The following is an 18,566-nucleotide window of genomic DNA, read 5'->3' on the forward strand; positions in this document are numbered from 1 at the left end:
AAAAAATCCGTCGATAATTCTGTCGAAAAAATTAATTTTTTCGTGGGAAATGGTTACAGACGGATTTTCCATCTGTAATTAAATGGACAAAAACGGTGCGTTTTGTTAAATTATTACAGACGAAAAAATCCGTCTGTAATTTAAAAATTTCCGTCGGTAATATTGACTTAAACCTAAACACTACTTCTATACCCTCGAGCTCCACAGTTTCACAAGCAGCTTCAGACTCCATTCACCGTTGTTTCACAAGCAGCTTCAGACTCCAAATCTTGCTCCTCAGCGCCACATTCTTCTATCACCACTGTTCCATAACCACAGTCATCCACCGCATTCTTCCATCATCAATACCTTTGGGACTTCCATCACTCTCGTCGTTGTCATTCATCATTCTCGGTAAACCTAACTCTACTTTTATGAGTATAAATTTTAATCCTCCTTCAGTGACTTTTTCTTCTCTTCAAACCCAACATCGATGGTGACTATATTTTCTTCTGGTTAGTTTAATTGCTGCTTGATTTCATTTCCGATTTGGGATTAAGCTAGGGTTTGCTTTTGATTTTGTGATTTATTTGGTTGCTGTGATGAATTTTTTATTTAATCAAAGCATTTCAAATGATGCATGTAAGTTGTTTGATGAAAAGTCTCAGAATGGTGTTTTGGTCAATTTATTATATATTTTGCTGAATCTGATAAGAATTCATTATACATTGTTAAAGTTGCTGTTTATGGATCATGGATGTCTTAAACATAAAAAAATTATTGATCTATTTCTGCCCTTATTGTTTGATTATAATGCGAGAGTGTGAGTGAGAAAAGTTGATCCGTGTTGTGGCTGTGATGAGAGTTTGTGAGTGCGCATTGGTTTTGAAAGTTGGGTGGAAATGAAAATGGGAAGAAGCTGCAGTTGCCAGTTGCAAACTTTTGAGGAGGATATAGCTGCACTTAGTATTTGCTGTGTGGGAGTGGGACCCTTCATCCCTCAGGCTCAGACTCAATGCTTATTTTTCTTGTGCTCTATTACTTTTTCTAGTTTAAATATATTTGTTATTTAATACTATTAATGAAATATTTCTAAGAAACATGGAAAATGATAATGCACTTCTAAGAAATTAAGAATTGTAATATTCTCTAGAAAATAATCTATTAATGTTTGTCTTCATAAAAATAGTTTATTTTTCTCATTATTAAACGGAAACATTCTTCTATCTTATTTTAATAAGACAAACCAGATATATTTAGTTTTAAACGGAAACATTCTTCGATCTTGTTATGTGCTTTCTAATAAGAAAACATACTTGCTCTTTTAGATATATTTAGTTTTAAACGGAAACATTCTTCGATCTTGTTATGTGCTTTCTAATAAGAAAACATACTTGCTCTTTTAACTACACAGTGGTTTTCTGTGAAGGTCCCTTGAACAAACAGGACCTGGAGTTTTTCTGAGCTGGGTTGGAGCTGAATCCAAGGTACGGAAGCTTCTCAAATATGTTACTTTTTTTATATATATATAAAATTTTCTTAGTTGATTGGTTATGCTGCTCAGTCTGTGGCTGCTGTTGTTATTGGATCATTTGTTATTTGTGTTGCAAAGTTAGAACCTTTTCTTTTTGGGTAATAACTATTTCTCACTAAACCCAATTTCTGTAACTTCTATCCATTCACAGTTTTTTTTTGTTATTATTATTGTCATATCCTTCCCATATTTTTCAGTATTGCAGATTAATCAAGATCACGTATTGTACGTTGTGAGCATTGTCCATTTTAATAATGTGTAGAGTATTATAGGCACTTTGTGTCTAGTGATTTAATTTCTTTGGTCATAAAAATTATAACTATAGTATTTAAATTTATGATTTAGTGGAATTTAATCTATTGTTTAATTGGAAATATATAAGCAGTTTGAGTTTTCAGTTTTTTTAGTATCTTGATCAAACCATTTTGGATATGCATTTTTCAGTTTTCAGTTTTCAATTTTTTTCTTTTTCTTTTATTTTTTTATTCATTTGTTTGTTATCAGTTATCTTGAGCAGGCCACTAGTGTTGTATTGCGGAGTCTCTGATAGAAGTTAATCTTCATTTGGACAGGTATATTAATTTTATCTAGTTTTCGCTTCTTAGACCCTTTATTTTAAATTTTTTGACAGGTCTTAGACTATGACTATTGCTGATAAGTTTAATCTATTCCAAATACCCTTGTTCTAAAGAAACTTCACCAATCTATCCCAAAAATCTGTCTGTAATATAAATTAAATTTGTCTGTAAATCTGTTTTTATTAAGCCATTTTCTAGTAGTGCGTTAACAAAGACTAAATTGAAAAAAAAATGTATAAGGACCCAATTGAAAAAAAAAAGTATAAAAACCTAATTAAAAATTTGGTGAAATTATAGGCACCTGCAGAATAATTAAACCTTTTTTTAATTTAGAGCTCACATCATTATATTTTTTAAATTTTGATAACAAAATCTTTTGTTTATATTTGCATAAAAACCAAATATCTCATGAAAAAGTTCCTAAACCACTCTTTTGTTTAAGTTTAAATATTTGATTATATAAATAACAAATTAATTAATTATTTGTGAACGTGTTGACGAGATGTTTTGTTATTTTGTAAGTTAGAAGTACTACACAAGTCAGTTTGGTTTACAAGTCATACAAATTAAGTCAAACTCAATAAAAAAAATGTTCACTCTACAAATGTAAATGCGCATGTTATTCAACGGTTTTCATAGCGCGTTTCGCGTTCCTCCTCCTCTTCTTCCTTCTTTTTCTCCTTCTTCTTTGCGTTTCTCCTCCTTTTTCTTCGCGTGTTTCATTTTCATCGTCATTTTTATATTACTGTTGTTGCTGCTGCATTTTTTTCGTCATTCTCTTTCTATTGATTTTGCAATATTATATATTTTTTCTTTTTTGTTTAATTTTTTCTAACTAAGAAGAATTATGAAAATATGAAATAAGAAGATGAAGAAGAAGTAGCAGCAGAAGATGAGAAGAAAGAAGCGAAAGAGTTTTGAATTATGCAGAACTTATCAGTACACATACACCAAAAGTTCTAAAAAAATACACCCAAATATCTTTGTGTTACACCCAAATATTTTCGTGTTACACCCAAATTTACTGCAAATACAGAAAAGTGTTTCCTCTAATGCTGCATTTTTTCTTATTTTTTTATTTTTCTTTTAGTTGAACGAATGTAAGTTCATTCTTTTCCAAGTAATTTTGTACCATTACGTGTTTCTTCTTCTTAGTTTGTTTGATTTTTTTGTTTTTATTCTTGTTAAAAAAGTAAAGCAAGAAAAAATTTGAGAAGATAAAACAAGACCAAAAAAGATTAATAAGAGAAAAAAAAGAAGATGATGATAGAAAAAAGAAAGAAGAAGCAGCGAAGATGAGGAGGAGGAAAAAGAAGAGTTTTGATTTTTTAAAAAATACATCTAAATATCTTCGTATTACATTCAAATACAGAAAAATATTTTTTTTAATACAGAACTTTTACATTACATTCAATTCAAACCATCAATGATGAATAACAATTTTCACAAACAAAAATAATATTATTCATCTACAGAATCATAAATTACTAACGAAAATATTAATTAGAATCATGATTGGATTCCAAATAATAATAATAATAATGGATCGGAGCAAATCACGTGGAGCAAACTCATAAAGCTAATCTTATGCAAGCATTGACACTTCAAGTGTTGGAGTGATTTCATCATATTTCTATACTAGGAAATCAAAGATATTAAGGTTATAAAATTTCATTCCTCTATTATTTATAGTCACGATAGATTTTCTTAATTTAGTACTATAAGATGGATTCTATATTAAGCAAGTTACTTAGTTTAGAAAAGGTCGACTAAGACTAAGGATGAGTTTACTTTTTTTTTCTAAATTGGGAACTCCTTTTTATTTTTTATATATATTTTGACGTGGGATCATTAAATATGATAAGTTTTCAATATTTTTCGATCTACCTTAGTGTTCAATCTAACAATGCAATGAATTTATAATGAGATTTCTCAACAAAATACAAGAGTTGTGACTTAGAAATAACAAAATAAAACAATAATCATATTGATCCCTTACCTAATCATTCCTAAATAGAGATAATAATAAAAATAATTAAAATTTGGTGTTCTCTTAACTCTTAAGGGGCTAATTTGGTCATAGTAAAGATAAAAATTAAGAAAATTATTTTGATTATTATCTCTATTTAGTAATGATTTTGGAAAAAAATTGTGTTATTAAATTTTAATGTTATGTTTGGACAACTACTATTAAAAGGGAAAAAAATAGTCTTTTGTTAGAATATAAATTGATTAAGTGATTATTGCATATTAATTCAACATCTTCGTTAAATATTTCTTTTTTTTAATTTACAGAGCTTATATCATTATATTTTTTATATTTTAATAACAAAATCTTTTGTTTATATTTGCATAATAATTAAATATCTCATGAACAAGTTCCTAAACCAATCTTTTGTTTAAGTTTAAATATTCTATTATATAAATAACAAATTAATTATTTGTGAACAAAAGAGTAATTTGTCATTAAAATGGAGATATAGTAACATTATATTCTCATTTTAATAAATTGAGAAAGTATTTAAAGAGAATTTATATATTAATTCTTATTTGAAGGCTGGAAGGAGCAGGCCGTGGCGGAGTACTGCAAGATTAACTCTCGGATGGCGGTGCCATCGATGACAGGAGCCACGTAAGCCATGGCAGTGAAAGATGCGGCAGTCGTGAAAGAGGCAGTGGAGGAGAAAGCAGCAACGGAATACCACAAGATTAACTCAGATAATGCCACGGAAGACAAAAAGCCAAATCAGCCAGGTGGCAGTGGCGTCGGCTGTAGCATTGACTTAGTACGATGGAATGAAGCCGAATTTTCTTAGCGTTTTTTAGTCTTTGCGGGCGTTGACGAGGTTAATGGAAGTTCATTACTATTTGAATCTTAAAAAAAAAGTCTTCAACTGGTATGTTTGTAGTTGCTGTCAACACGATTAAGATATAAACATTCATTGTCTATATTGTATAAATATTCTATTAGCTCTTCATACTTTTTCTATATATATATTATCGAAGACTCAAATCACAAATTTTTTAGATGAATATGGAGAGATTATACTATTTAAATTATAATTTATTGGCTAAGATAAAAAAATATTTAATGAGATGAGAAAATATTAAATTAATAGCAAGAACAAAATTATTTTTATCAGTAAAAAAAGTATAATAATTTTTTATAAAAAATATAGTTTATGTATCTTCTTTAAAGATGATACCACAGTAAAATTGAGAGAGTACGTAATAAAAATAAACAATATATAAAGATAACTTGTATATTTTTTATTCAATTGAAAATAGAAAAGAATGACTAATTATATATATGTACAAATGTAAAAGAAGCTAACACAGTTTTAAATTTTAAACTATGCTAACACACTTATAAAGTTTTGAATTTTAAACTCTTTTATGGACTTCTAGTTAATTCAATATGAATATTATCAGCCGGATCCAAACCCTAGTTCATATTAATTTTTGAAAAAGTAATGTTACACATTTAAATTTTTTTATAAACTAAGTTTAACTAAATTAAATAATAAGATTTAGAATAATATTAGTCATAATTGATTTTTGTTATATTAAACTAATTTGATTAGATTTAATTAATAAAGACTTAGATGTATAATATTATTCATTAATAATCAGGTGGGTTTATGTGAGATTTGCACCCTATTTCCATGTGTGTATTATGCTAGCAATAATGAATTTGGATATTTTAAATTTTGAATTTTAATTTTAGAGGTTAAAGTGTGATCTCTCATTTTTAAATGATTTTTTTTATATTTTTTCTTGATCCCACCTATAAAATAAATCGTGAAAGATCACACTATCCTTTAAAATAAAATTCAAAATTTAAAAGATCAAAATCCAGCAATAATTCACAAGTAAGTTGGCGTGGGTAAAATAGGGTAGGGTCTACTATCCTAATTCTATCTCTTAGTTTAAATTTTCTCTAAAATATAAGTCTATCCGGAGTTGAAATTTTTTTCAATCAAACATAATATTTAACCATTCTATAGTCCATAAACATACTAATAAAATAGAAAATACAACATTAAGCCTATATTAAAATTAAAAGCAACAAAATTATAATAAAATCCATGTTAAAATTACAAAAGTGAAAAGATATAGATTTAATTTCATCAACTTCGTTATATATGTATAATAATTTTTAATTATATAGTATAATATATTAGGAGTATAGGTTGGTTGGGTTGGATTAGACTTAAATTCACACCTAACTATATCTATAGATTAACCCGCTCCACTCTCAATCAGATTTGCTGAAAATCAAATGGTCAATTCTACTCGAATAGATCGGATCAGATTATATATTCACAAGTAGATTTAGGCATAATTTGGGTAAACAATTTAATTAAACTTCTTTTGAAAAAATAGTTTAAACAATAAATAATTATATTAAAAGTAGTTTATAAATAAGTTATTTTGTATTTGGATTTTTAGTTATAAAAGTTTCTATTTTATAGAAATGTGATAAAAAGTAGTAGCCTTATGAGAAAAGTTATTTTTTTTTTAATTTTTCTATAAGCTTCTAAATAACTTTTTAGAAAATTATAATTTAATTTTAAAAATTATATCAAATATTAATACTATTATTTTTTATAAATTAAAAATTAAAAACAAATAGGTCCTTAGTATTGCCAGCTCTGTTTATAAATTTTGGACTGTGACTAAGAAAGTTGCGGGCCGAAAATTCAGCAACCTTCTCTTTCTCGATTTTACTATTTAGTAAGAGAGGAATAAGAACAAAAATAGAGAACCATAAGAAAAAGAAATTATTGAGGGGCACATTTCTCGAACAACCGAATTTGGGTTGAAATCTGGCCTTAGCCACTAGAAGTCGATTAAAAAAATATTTGTATGGTTTTTGATTGTTTGCTAGTACTATGTACCGTGTGAGTTACCCGTTTGTGGTTGAGAGTTAAATAAAATATTGAGAAAAAAAGGTAGACAAAAAAAACTCATTTCTAGCACGCGTAAAACAGTTTTTAATTTTATTATGGAGAAGGTAACCCTGACAGCAATACGGAGAAGCAGCATATTTTATAAGCGTATGGTATTAGAAAATTACTAATCGGACAATGCAAGTGTTTTCAAACAAATCGAATGGTTGGATTTCAAAAAAAAATCAATTCGAACCATTCGATTTAATTTCTGTTTTATTAAAAAAAAATTTCATACAACACAGAGGGTTCGATTTGCTTCTTTTAAATTTTAAAATTTTTCTTCCTACAAATCGGATCATCTGATTTATCCATAATATTTTTTTTTAAACATAACTCGTATGGTCCAACTTATCTATAGCACAAGTCAAAAAAATTGCTCTCACAAATTAGTCTAGCACCACTATACTCCATAAGACAGCACATCACATACATGCCTCCAATAACAAAAAAAAAATGAGCCCGTGTAGAATGGATGTGTTGTATTAAGGTCAAAAAAAAAAAGGAAAAAGAGTGGGGAAACTCTAACTCTAATTCTGTTTTATACTTCCGCATCTGAGTATATCATTAGGGACTGGAATATCCGAATTTCTCATGACAATGGTTGTGCAGATTGATTGGCTAATTTTAACTTAGATCAGAAAGCCTACACCTAAGTGTGGAACACCTCTCCTGCTCCTCTTGTGAGTATGCTATCTTGTGATGTTTCAGGTCCTTCATCCCAACTCTATAATTTTTCTTAGCTTGCTTTCTTTGGGCTTCAGGTCCCGCTGTATACAAAAAAATAAATAAATAATAAAAATAAAAATAAAAATAAAAGAAAAAAAAATTAAGACAAAAAGAAAACAGAAAAAAAATATTCTTATTGGTTTTCGAAAAGGAAATCATTTTGAGACTTGGATCAAAAAGAAAAAGAGAATGCTTATTAATTAAAGAAATTTAACATAATACATATTTATGTAATCCATAATTATTTACTCGGTTCCGCTACATTACCAACAGCATATCTGTCAACTTCTGCCAACTCTTATTTATAATTGTGTTTTATAGAAGTGTGTTCGTGGATGTGTCTAATAAAAATGTTTTTTTTATAACTGTGTTTAATAGAAGTGTCTTTATAGATATATTTTTCTAGATGTGTCTCTTTATATATGTATTTAAAATATATTAATTATTAGACACATCTACGAACACACTTCTAAGAAACACAAATATAAATAAGAGTTGACAGAAGTTGGCGGATAATATGTGGGTACCCTGTACTTTTCCTTATTTACTGGATTTTTGGTTGACTTGAATCAAAGGCCGTTCACCACTAAGAAGTGGCACTCTACCGAACCCATCTTACAATACACGCATCAAGAACTAACAATACTAGATCCAACCCTCAAAGTTCTCTAGTTTTCTTAAGCCGCACATTGTGCTACCATGTTACTATACTCTCTTCTTTATTAATTGCTTACGTTTATTTTCACATTTTCAACTTTTTTGCGCTTCTATGTATATATACTTCAAACAAATAATCCCTCTTGTTTCCTTCCTCTGCATATATTCAAACAACTTCATCATAATTCCAACCTTAATTAACATGAAGAAGCCACCAATTCAAAACCTCACCAGACTCCACCCTATGATCAAATTCATCTTAGCCACCATCTCAACATTTTGTGCCATCACCCTCTGTGTTTCAGTGCTACTCTTGGCCACAACAAAGATAGTCAACGTTGACCATTCATCACATCATGTTTCTGACCCTACAACACTCAATCACCTTGTGTTTGGAATTGCCTCTAGTGGAAAATCATGGCCTAGAAGAAAAGATTACGCAAAGCTATGGTGGAATCACAACAACGGAATGAGAGGGTGTGTTTTTTTGGATACTCTTCCAAGCAATGATACTAATAATTCTTCTTCTTCTCCTCTTCTTCCTCCTCTGTGCGTCTCTGAGGACACTTCGAAATTTCGCTACACTTACCGGCGGGGAGGCCTCCGATCCGCGATCCGTGTGGCGCGTGTTGTTAAAGAGATTGTGGCATTGAACCATTCTGATGTGAGGTGGTATGTGTTTGGTGACGACGACACGGTGTTCTTGCCGGAGAATCTTGTGAAGATTCTGTCAAAGTATGATCATAGGCTTTGGTACTATGTTGGTGCACACACTGAGATGTATGAAGGGTGCCAGGTTTTTGGTTTTGGAATGGCCTTTGGTGGTGGCGGTTTTGCTATAAGTGCTCCTCTGGCGAAAGTGCTAGCCAAGGTTTTTGATTCTTGTATAGAAAGGTATACTCATCTATATGGAAGTGATGCAAGGGTCTACTCTTGCATAACAGAACTTGGAGTTGGCTTAACACATGAACCTGGTTTTCATCAGGTAACAATTTATTACTTTGGGAAAAAATGTTGGATTACTTTGGGTGACTTTTGTTTTAGAAATTTTAGAACAATCATGTTAGGTGTATACTAAAAATCAATGCATATAAATAAGTATTCGAGTAATTTATTTGTAATGTTCTTTTGGTATATATTGTGATTATGAAATTGGATTAGGTTGATCTAAGGGGAAACATCTTTGGCCTATTGGCTGCTCATCCAATGACTCCTTTGTTGTCCCTACACCATCCAGAAGCCATAGATTCAATATTTCCCAACATGACAGCAAAAGGAGCTCTTCAACACTTATTTGAAGCTGTAAAGGTTGATTCCCAAAGGGTGCTACAACAAACTGTTTGCTATGACAATGAATCTTCATGGACAGTTTCAGTGTCATGGGGATATGCTGTCCAAGTTTTCCATAACAACTTGCCCTTGCCAGAGGCAGTGAGAGTCCAAAAGACTTTCAAGCAGTGGAAGGAAGGAGGGAGTGTTGTTGGAGGAATATACACTTTCAACACAAGAGAGGTTCACCCTGATCCATGTACAAGACCCTCTGTTTTCTACCTAGATAAGGTTTCTTATGGTAAAGATTTCTTCATCATAAGCAATTACAAGAAATCTTTTCAAAATTGCTCACATGACATGCCAACTAAGAAACTTGAAGTGATCAAAGTGGTCACAAATAAGCTAGACCTTGGCATCAAACAGGTAATCTCAAATACTAGAAACACGACATTACTTTTGTAATTATATAATGTTATTTTATTGTTACTAGACGCCCACATAAAAATACTTTTTTGTGTGAAGATAATAATTAAGAATCTTTAGATAACTTAACATATTTGTCTAAATTATTATTTAATAGTTTTCAATTACTACTTTTACATGAATACAATTGCATATGAATTTTCACCTCATCATTATACAACTAATAACCTCTGTTTTTTGTGTTGCAGTTGCAGAGTCCTAAGAGGCACTGTTGTGATGTATTGCGCTCCACAACAGGTGACATGATGGAAGTTGTAATCAGAGAGTGTAAAGATGAAGAATTGATTTATATGCACTGATGGATCACAAAAGAGTTAAACCTATTTTGACATAAATTTAATTTTGATGCAGTATAAAATAGTTTTACACGTGTATTTAATTACGTAACTGTCACATTAGTAAAAATAATGAATATAAATATATGATTGTACGACTATATAAAACGTTTTATACTATTAGTATATTAAAATTAAACTCTTTTAATATACTCTAGCAGAAGGAATTTTTTTGAAGAACCTTGCTACTTGCTAGTGTACTGTGTACATGATGGGATTGGAAGAGATTGTTGTAAAGGGACATATATTAATTCAATACATAATTCATAGATATTCTTACATTGAAAGTATAGATTGTTGACAAAAATTAAATGTAAAAAGTTTGTCAAGTTATTTATAGGTTCGGCATTTTCAGGTCCAGCTTGCAAGAGTTGGCTCACAGGGTTCATCATAGCAATTCCTGCATTTAATAATAAAAAATAAAAGAACTTTTTGAAACAAGAAATGAGATTGAATCTAATAAATGATAATTAGCAGCTCAATTAACGTTATGGAAAAGTCTAGGGGACCAGCAGTTTTATTGAATTTTGGCCAGCATGTAACCAGCAGAGGAAGGTGAGCCATTGGATGAAATTTCACACCAATCTCTCACCATCAAATCATCATTGATAGCTAATTGATGGCTAACAATCACAAAAATTGCTGGCTCCCTAGCATTACTCGTAAGTTATTTGTATACAGAGATCTGTATTATCGGGTTAGGTTCCTTGCATCGCCCTTGTTAATAATTATTGAATCTCTAACTAAATTACTTCTTAAATACTTGTTTCCTTTTCTTTATATTTTTCACGAAATAAAAGAGTGCATTTCACTTACTCAATATATTAAGATAGGAAACACTTTTTTAATTTGTACGGAAAAAAAAAGAATGGCAATGGAACAGATATTTAAGTACTCATATTCGTTGTGAACATTTATATATTACTCTTTTTTCTGTTTCATTATTCACGGATATAGTAAATTTGATTTAAAAAAAAAACAGTTAATATTAAGCTACTGTTAGGATAACTAACTAAATATGGGATCATAGAAGTAAAGTTATTTGGGTCCATTGCAAGAGCATATTAGTTAGCTTATAAAAAAAAGAGCATATTAGTTAAAGTTAACATTGCTGCTCAATTGTAACCAACACATTATTAGAATAATTGTAAATTAAATTGTGAATAAATCAATTGACTGAATTGAGTCCGAATAAATTCATAAATATCTATAAATCATTCATACGGAACAAATAACAAATTTGTAGAAGAACAAAAAGTCTAAGAATTACATATTATTAAATAGATTTAAAACTTATATATAATCAATGAAATTTTGAAAGACTTTCCTAAACAATATTCATGGTTGTACCTTCTGACTTGAATAAATTATTCTTAATTAATATCTTTAAATTAGTTTTGATTTTATTTTTGAAATAGTAACGTAAATTGTCGGTGAATAAACATAGACTTTGACAAATATAATTCCACAATTATGAAATTTGACTTTGAGACTCATTAATAATTGTAGAAAATGAAATAACTAATGAAAATTATTTCCTTTAAAACCTTAATAAATTAGTTTGGTTATTGGATATCATATTTATTAGTAGTATTAGAATTACTTGAGAACATACTCGTCCCATATTAGAATAAGCATGTCTTATCCAAATTTATTATATATTCGATTAATTATTGTAAAAATTCATCTATTTAAAATAGATCAGATTATTAGATCAGTCTGAATTGTCATCTCTAAAAAAAATATATAAATTTCTACTGTATTATTAAAAAAAATTTGATATGAATTGAATTCAAGAGATTGTATGAATAAAAATATTCTATGTATATTAAAAATTAATGATTATAAATAGTATAATTAAAAAAAATTGTGAGATTATTGATGTCAAATATATCTCTATGTAATGGGTAATTGATGAATATTTTTTATATACACTTAATATGATTGATGTAATTTTTTTCCTTGCCCTTGTTATAATCTTTCTTTAATTTGATTGAATCATATCTTACACTTCCTGTGTTTGGCAGCTCTGATCTCCTTTTAGACCGTACCATATGTTTAGTTAATGGCTTTGAGTGGAGTAGAATATAGCATAGGTAGTATACTAACATTTTCTTATCTTTGAATTGTTAATTTGGGATTCCTTGAGTTTTATTGTATTGGATGGAACGAAACACATATTTCATTTTACTCAATTGATCGTATTTAGGATCAAAATTTACTTTAATAAAAAGAAACTAGAATGACAGTATTACTTTTTATACCATTTCACTTGATAAAACTACTAAAATTGATCTAATAATAAATAATATAATTTAAATTATATTCCCATATAAGTATATAACTAAAATGACGTTCACTCCATTCATGTAGATGGATCTAAACGTAGCGTTAAGATTCGATTAGTGTAAGCAAAAAGAATCAAACGCCGACATTAGTCGTCACATGATAGATCCACATAGAGGATCCGGGAGTGAAGGAATATGCTCACTTTTCATGCATTCGAGGCCCAAAAATCATCCCTATATTTCAGTGCACAGAATCATACCACGAACTTTTTGTTTTTTATGTTGGAGTTGTAATGTTATTTTTTTTTAAATTGTCTACAGTATTCGATTTGTAGAGATACAATTACCATTCGATTTATAAAAATATAGAAATTGAACCGTTCGATTTGTTTAATTTGTCTGAGACATAAAAATCAGACCATCTGATTTGTGTTAAAAAAAAATTTAAAGTACAGAAATCAAAATTTTCAATTTGTATACTTTCCATCATTTTAAAAAACACAAAAAAATTACAGAGTATATCATTACTTTTACTTTCATACAAAAAAACCCCTCATATCACACCTGCTTCTAGATGAATTCTTCACAAATCTTGCCTTACATAGACACCTGTCCTTTCTTCTTTCATCTTTCTAAGCGGAGCAAAGCATGCTTTTCCCTCCTGTGAGTAAGAAAGTAAACACATAATCCTAAGCAAAGGTTTAATTCCGTCGTTTATTAAGATCTTATTTAATTATTTAGTAGAAATTTAAAAGGTTTAGATTAAATTATGACATGATTATAAAACTCTGTTTCATCCGCTTTTATATCACTCCATCATCTATCGTTTTACAAATTTATTATTAAATTATTTTCGCACCTTTTACTTTAGTATTTTTGTACTCAAGTTACTAAATGGTTTAACAACTTTGGTAACGCAAAAAAAAAAAAAAAATGTCACCCTTAATAAAACAGTGGCATATAGAAAAATAATCTGAAAATAGTATTGTATTTAGTAATAAATTTTCATGGATTCTTGATCTATACAAGGCATGCATGTTGCAGTGAATAATAATTTTGTTAGAACAAGGGGCACGTGGTTCTTATTTCTGTGGGAACAAGCCAACCTCGTGGACCAAATTAAAGAAGAAAGAAGTTACTATTACTCCAAAGAATGAAACGTTCATACAATTAAAAGTCTTCTAAAAAAGGATTTTTTACGCCGAGTTTTCTGCTACCACTATTCATTTGTTAATTTCTCACTACAATAAGAAATAATATTCTTTTAATCAAGTTGCAGTTACACCTAACTTTAATTTCTTTTCCTGTATACATACATACACAACTGTTGAATGCTGCAATATGCAGAACAATAACATAAAAATGCAGCAGCATCTGATGATGATTCAGAAAAGCACCAACAAGAGCAAAAGCCAATCTCTGAGAAACTTGATTCTATTACTCTCAACTTCATTTTGTGTCACTTATTACATCCTTGTATCAACTCAGCTTCTAGACACACCAAAGCAAATACTACAACACTTGAATAACAACTACTCTTCAAAACTATCATCATCATTACAAGAACATTATCCTTCAACCACTATTGACCATGTCGTGTTTGGAATCGCCTCCAGTGGAGATTCATGGCCTAAGAGAAAACAATACACAAAGCTCTGGTGGAACAATAAAACAATGAAGGGGTGTGTATTCGTGGACAAAACGCCAATCGAGAATGGTAATGACTCTTCTTCTCTTCCTCCTCTGTGTGTCTCTGAAGACACTTCCCGGTTTAAGTACAGTTACCGGGGCGGTCTTCGATCGGCGATCCGCGTGGCGCGTGTGCTTAAGGAGACAGTGGCATTGAATCATTCGGGTGTGAGGTGGTATGTGTTTGGTGACGACGACACGGTGTTCTTGCCGGAGAATCTGGTGAAGACGCTGTCCAAGTATGATGATAGGCTTTGGTACTACATAGGGTCGAATTCGGAGAGTTATAAACAGAAGTGGTTCTTTGGTTTTGACATGGCATATGGTGGAGCTGGTTTTGCTATAAGTGGTTCTCTGGCGAAGGTGTTGGCGAAGGTGTTTGATGAATGCATTCAACGGTATCCGCATGTGTATGGGAGTGATGGCAGAGTCTACTCTTGTGTCACTGAACTTGGTCTTGCTTTAACACTTGAACCCGGTTTTCATCAGGTACTTTCCTTCTTGCTTTTTATTTAATTTCACATGAGATGTGATCCTTGAAAGTAGTTAAATAATTTTGGCTATTTGTATGACTTATTTCTTATGTGTTTTCTTAGTATTTATTATCATGCTACATTAGATACAGTTATAGAATGAATCATGACTCTCATTTTAATAGATAATCATATTCTCTCTAAAGTTATAAGATTGTTCGGATGATTTTCTGAATATTTGACCGTACGAAGTTGAGGAACTTGCTTCTCGTCCAATTATGAATTAGGTCGAGCTAGAGAGCAAAGACATTCCGATATTTAAACTAAAGAATATTTCAGATGTAATTAGTATAGCTTTTATTATCTATTTTCTGGCTTATTTCTCAGTTTATATAAGGTGATCAGTTTCGTTAGTAAGGTAACAACTTTATTAATTAATGGTCTTTATGACTTGCTCGTTATGCTCATTACATAACATTTTAGATTTATTCCCTCATAATTGGGTGTTTATTTTAGGAATCCAAGGTTCTATTGCTCTTAGAGTAACTGTTTTTTTCTATCCCATCCTAGATTTATTTCATTATAATATTTTGATTTTTTTTTTGTGCCGGGTTATTAAATCTTCTTGGGCCAAGTTGGTGTCCAGCAAATTTGGGTCTAATCCAGAACATAGATTACTATCCACAAATTGTTCGACACCTAATGTCTATCTATATATTTTATTTATATAAAAATTGATATACAAATTTTTTCACAGCTAAAAATTAACATCTCATCTATTACTCCATTGCCATCTAGATTTTTTATTTTTTTATTTTCTCTATTTATTTAAGAGTTTTCACTTACCACAATTAAAAATTAACATCTCATTTATTACTCTCTTGTCATGTAAGTTTTTTTTATGTTGTAATTTTTAAAAAAAAATTATTTTTTTATTATCTCTATTCATTTAAGAATCTCCATTAATATTACTTTCTAATTAATGTTAATAATAAATTTGATCAATAACATCCATTAGCATTATCTTCTAATTTTTGAATTTAATATCATTATTAAATTATTCTTTAAGAAAATTATCCTATTATTCCTTTGTCATTAATTCTATTTATTAAAATATTATTCTATTTTTATATATTTTATGTTATAGATCAAATATATATTATATCTTTTTCTAATTTTAGGAATAAATTATAAATTATGAGGTCAATTGATATTTAATGATATTAAGAAGAATTATTACAAAAATATTTGAATTTCTTTTCATTTTTCATAATTTTATTTTTTTAATTTATATAAATGATTGAATTTTATTTGACGATAAAAACTATTTTTTGAAGTAGAATTTATATGACTCAAACTTTGTTTGATTGCCATTTGTATTTAGATGTTTTTTTTTTGTTTAAATCTAATTTATAAAAATCGAATAGAAAAAAATTGATTTTCTTTTCTATACTTTATCAAAAAATTCTACTTAATTAAATACTTTAATATATATATAATAGATAGTCGGAATTAGTTTTCATTACTATACTATATCATTGAATTACACTATAAAATTGTTTATGATATACTTTTTTGTTTTAAGAATTATATAGACTATTTTAGAACTAATTATAAAACCAAAACCTCTTTTATTATCATTTTAATTATCTAAAAGAATATGTAAAAAAAAAATTATAGTAGAAAATTTTCCCTCGTTGCACGAGTATAAATCTAGTTTAGTCTAACATTTCAAAAACTAAAAAACGTTCATGTTTTTTCTCTAGAGTCTAGATTGAAGAATTTGAATTTTATTGGGTTATTATTTTTGAGTGGCAGTAATTTTGCTTAATCATGTTCAGGTTGATTTGCGAAGAAATGCATTTGGGCTATTGGCTTCACACCCCTTAACTCCCTTGGTGTCTCTCCACCATCCTGATTACATTGATCCAATCTTTCCCAACATCAACACCACGCGTGCAAAATCTCTTGAGCATTTATTCCAAGCTGTCAATGTTGATTCCCAGAGGATCCTACAACAAACTGTGTGCTATCACAAGCGCTTTTCATGGACTATTTCTGTCTCATGGGGCTATGCTGTTCAGGTATACCAGCATCCTATGTTACTAACAGATGTTCTTAGAGTTCAAGGAACATTCAAACATTGGTCTGGGGGAGATGTTCTCTCACCACTCTACACTTTCAACACTAGAGGATTTCACCCTCATCCGTGTAAGAGGCCTACCATTTTCTATCTTCAAGATTTGTCCTATGCTAATAATAGTAAATTGAATGGTAGCATCGTAAGCAATTACAAGAAGTATTTCCAGAATTGCTCATACGATGAGGCATCACCAAGGAGATTGGAAATGATCAAAGTTTTCTCAAACAAGTTAGAGCTAGATATCAAACAGGTAATATAAATTGTTACTTTGTTCAAATAAAGGTCGTTTAATTTAGGTTTAAATTATTCGGTTTGTCTTTAGTTTCATAAAATTTTTAATTAAGTCTATATATTTTTTTCTTTTTAATTAGTTCTCTATATTTCTTTTAATTTTATAATTCTATAATTAAAAACTTGATTAAATATTTGATCACATATTTTCTGAAAAAAATATTCTATTGATTTTAATATTTTTTACATAAAAATGACTTAATTATAAAACTAAAAGTAATGTAGGGACTTAATTGAAAAGAAAAAAATTATAAAAATAAGAAATGCTATTTGTACATTAAAATAAGTCACTAAAAGCAGGCACTAATGTATTTGTGTATAAATACATGTGTAGTTTAATTTATTTTCAATGTGTATTTATGTTCTAGCATATATTTTATATTAATGGTTGACTTTGGTGACTAATTTTAATGTACACCTAGTATAATCCTAAAAAAAACTTACGTGTAAATTTAATAAAATTACAGAGACTAATAGAGTAATTAAACTTTTAATTTAATTTTGGCATCTTTATTAGTGTATTAAAAGTGACATTTGTTTTAAAATGAATGTAGTGCACTAGTAACTAATGTTTTTGTGTTGCAGTTGCTGAGTCCAAGAAGGCAGTGTTGTGATGTATTGAACTCTAGCGCTAGCAACATAATTGAAATTGGAATTAGAGAATGTAAAGATGATGAATTGATTTACATGCACTGATGATAGATCATATTTGTTCAATAGTATGGATTTCATGTTACATTTGGCCAAGCTAAAGGCTTCAAAGATACCTTAATATTACTCAAAATTTTGAGATTTCATGTGTAGATGCCGACAGAGCTGCAATTCAAGCTGAAAAAAATCAGTTAGTCCATTAATCAACCCAAATTTTTACCGACACCGCTTCCTCTGTCCAAAGAAATTCAATCATCATTGAAAACCATGAGCAAAACAGAGAGAGATCAAGTGAACGAAGAACATATTGTTTTTGTAACGTCATAAATCGTAAAAGGTGATTAGGTGAATACATTGTGTTGGAAATTTGTTGTTCTTCCATTTCATATATTTATTAAAACTTAGTGATTATGAAATGGTGATGGAGATATTTATCAAAAGAAAAATGTTCTCTACACTAATTTCATATAATAATAACATAAGATTAGTCAAAAAAACTCTAAATGATAAGT

The 18,566-nt window shown here is 29.4% G+C and overlaps 2 protein-coding genes and 1 long non-coding RNA gene across 3 annotated transcripts; all 3 read left to right on the forward strand.

Moving 5' to 3' along the window:
* Nucleotides 1-212: 212 nt before the first annotated feature.
* LOC127741184 (uncharacterized) lies at nucleotides 213-5,010 on the forward strand. Its single transcript, XR_008002184.1, has 4 exons — nucleotides 213-393; nucleotides 1,409-1,466; nucleotides 2,018-2,085; nucleotides 4,648-5,010. It is a non-coding gene; the product is annotated as an uncharacterized LOC127741184 (long non-coding RNA).
* Nucleotides 5,011-8,502: 3,492 nt separating this feature from the next.
* LOC107461911 (uncharacterized) lies at nucleotides 8,503-10,525 on the forward strand. Its single transcript, XM_016080470.3, has 3 exons — nucleotides 8,503-9,414; nucleotides 9,591-10,124; nucleotides 10,373-10,525. The coding sequence occupies exons 1-3, from the start codon at nucleotides 8,542-8,544 to the stop codon at nucleotides 10,481-10,483; spliced, it is 1,518 nt and encodes a 505-aa protein (XP_015935956.2). The 5' UTR covers nucleotides 8,503-8,541; the 3' UTR covers nucleotides 10,484-10,525.
* A 3,637-nt stretch (nucleotides 10,526-14,162) lies between these two features.
* LOC107461910 (uncharacterized) lies at nucleotides 14,163-18,316 on the forward strand. The gene is made up of 3 exons (XM_016080469.3): nucleotides 14,163-14,985; nucleotides 16,811-17,362; nucleotides 17,989-18,316. Exons 1-3 carry the CDS (start codon nucleotides 14,170-14,172, stop codon nucleotides 18,097-18,099), a joined length of 1,479 nt encoding a protein of 492 aa, XP_015935955.2. The 5' UTR covers nucleotides 14,163-14,169; the 3' UTR covers nucleotides 18,100-18,316.
* Nucleotides 18,317-18,566: the final 250 nt, after the last annotated feature.

The sequence above is a fragment of the Arachis duranensis genome, chromosome 8 (assembly GCF_000817695.3).
Source record: "Arachis duranensis cultivar V14167 chromosome 8, aradu.V14167.gnm2.J7QH, whole genome shotgun sequence".
Lineage (NCBI taxonomy): Eukaryota > Viridiplantae > Streptophyta > Magnoliopsida > Fabales > Fabaceae > Arachis > Arachis duranensis.

Bases quoted from the DNA above. Each gene is read 5' to 3' on its own strand.
- LOC107461911 (XM_016080470.3), top strand. From the start codon at position 8,542: ATGTATATATACTTCAAACAAATAATCCCTCTTGTTTCCTTCCTCTGC. The intron at 9,415-9,590 runs GTAACAATTTAT...AAATTGGATTAG, and splicing joins ATGAACCTGGTTTTCATCAG to GTTGATCTAAGGGGAAACAT. The intron at 10,125-10,372 runs GTAATCTCAAAT...TTTGTGTTGCAG, and splicing joins TAGACCTTGGCATCAAACAG to TTGCAGAGTCCTAAGAGGCA.
- LOC107461910 (XM_016080469.3), top strand. From the start codon at position 14,170: ATGCAGCAGCATCTGATGATGATTCAGAAAAGCACCAACAAGAGCAAA. The intron at 14,986-16,810 runs GTACTTTCCTTC...AATCATGTTCAG, and splicing joins TTGAACCCGGTTTTCATCAG to GTTGATTTGCGAAGAAATGC. The intron at 17,363-17,988 runs GTAATATAAATT...TTTGTGTTGCAG, and splicing joins TAGAGCTAGATATCAAACAG to TTGCTGAGTCCAAGAAGGCA.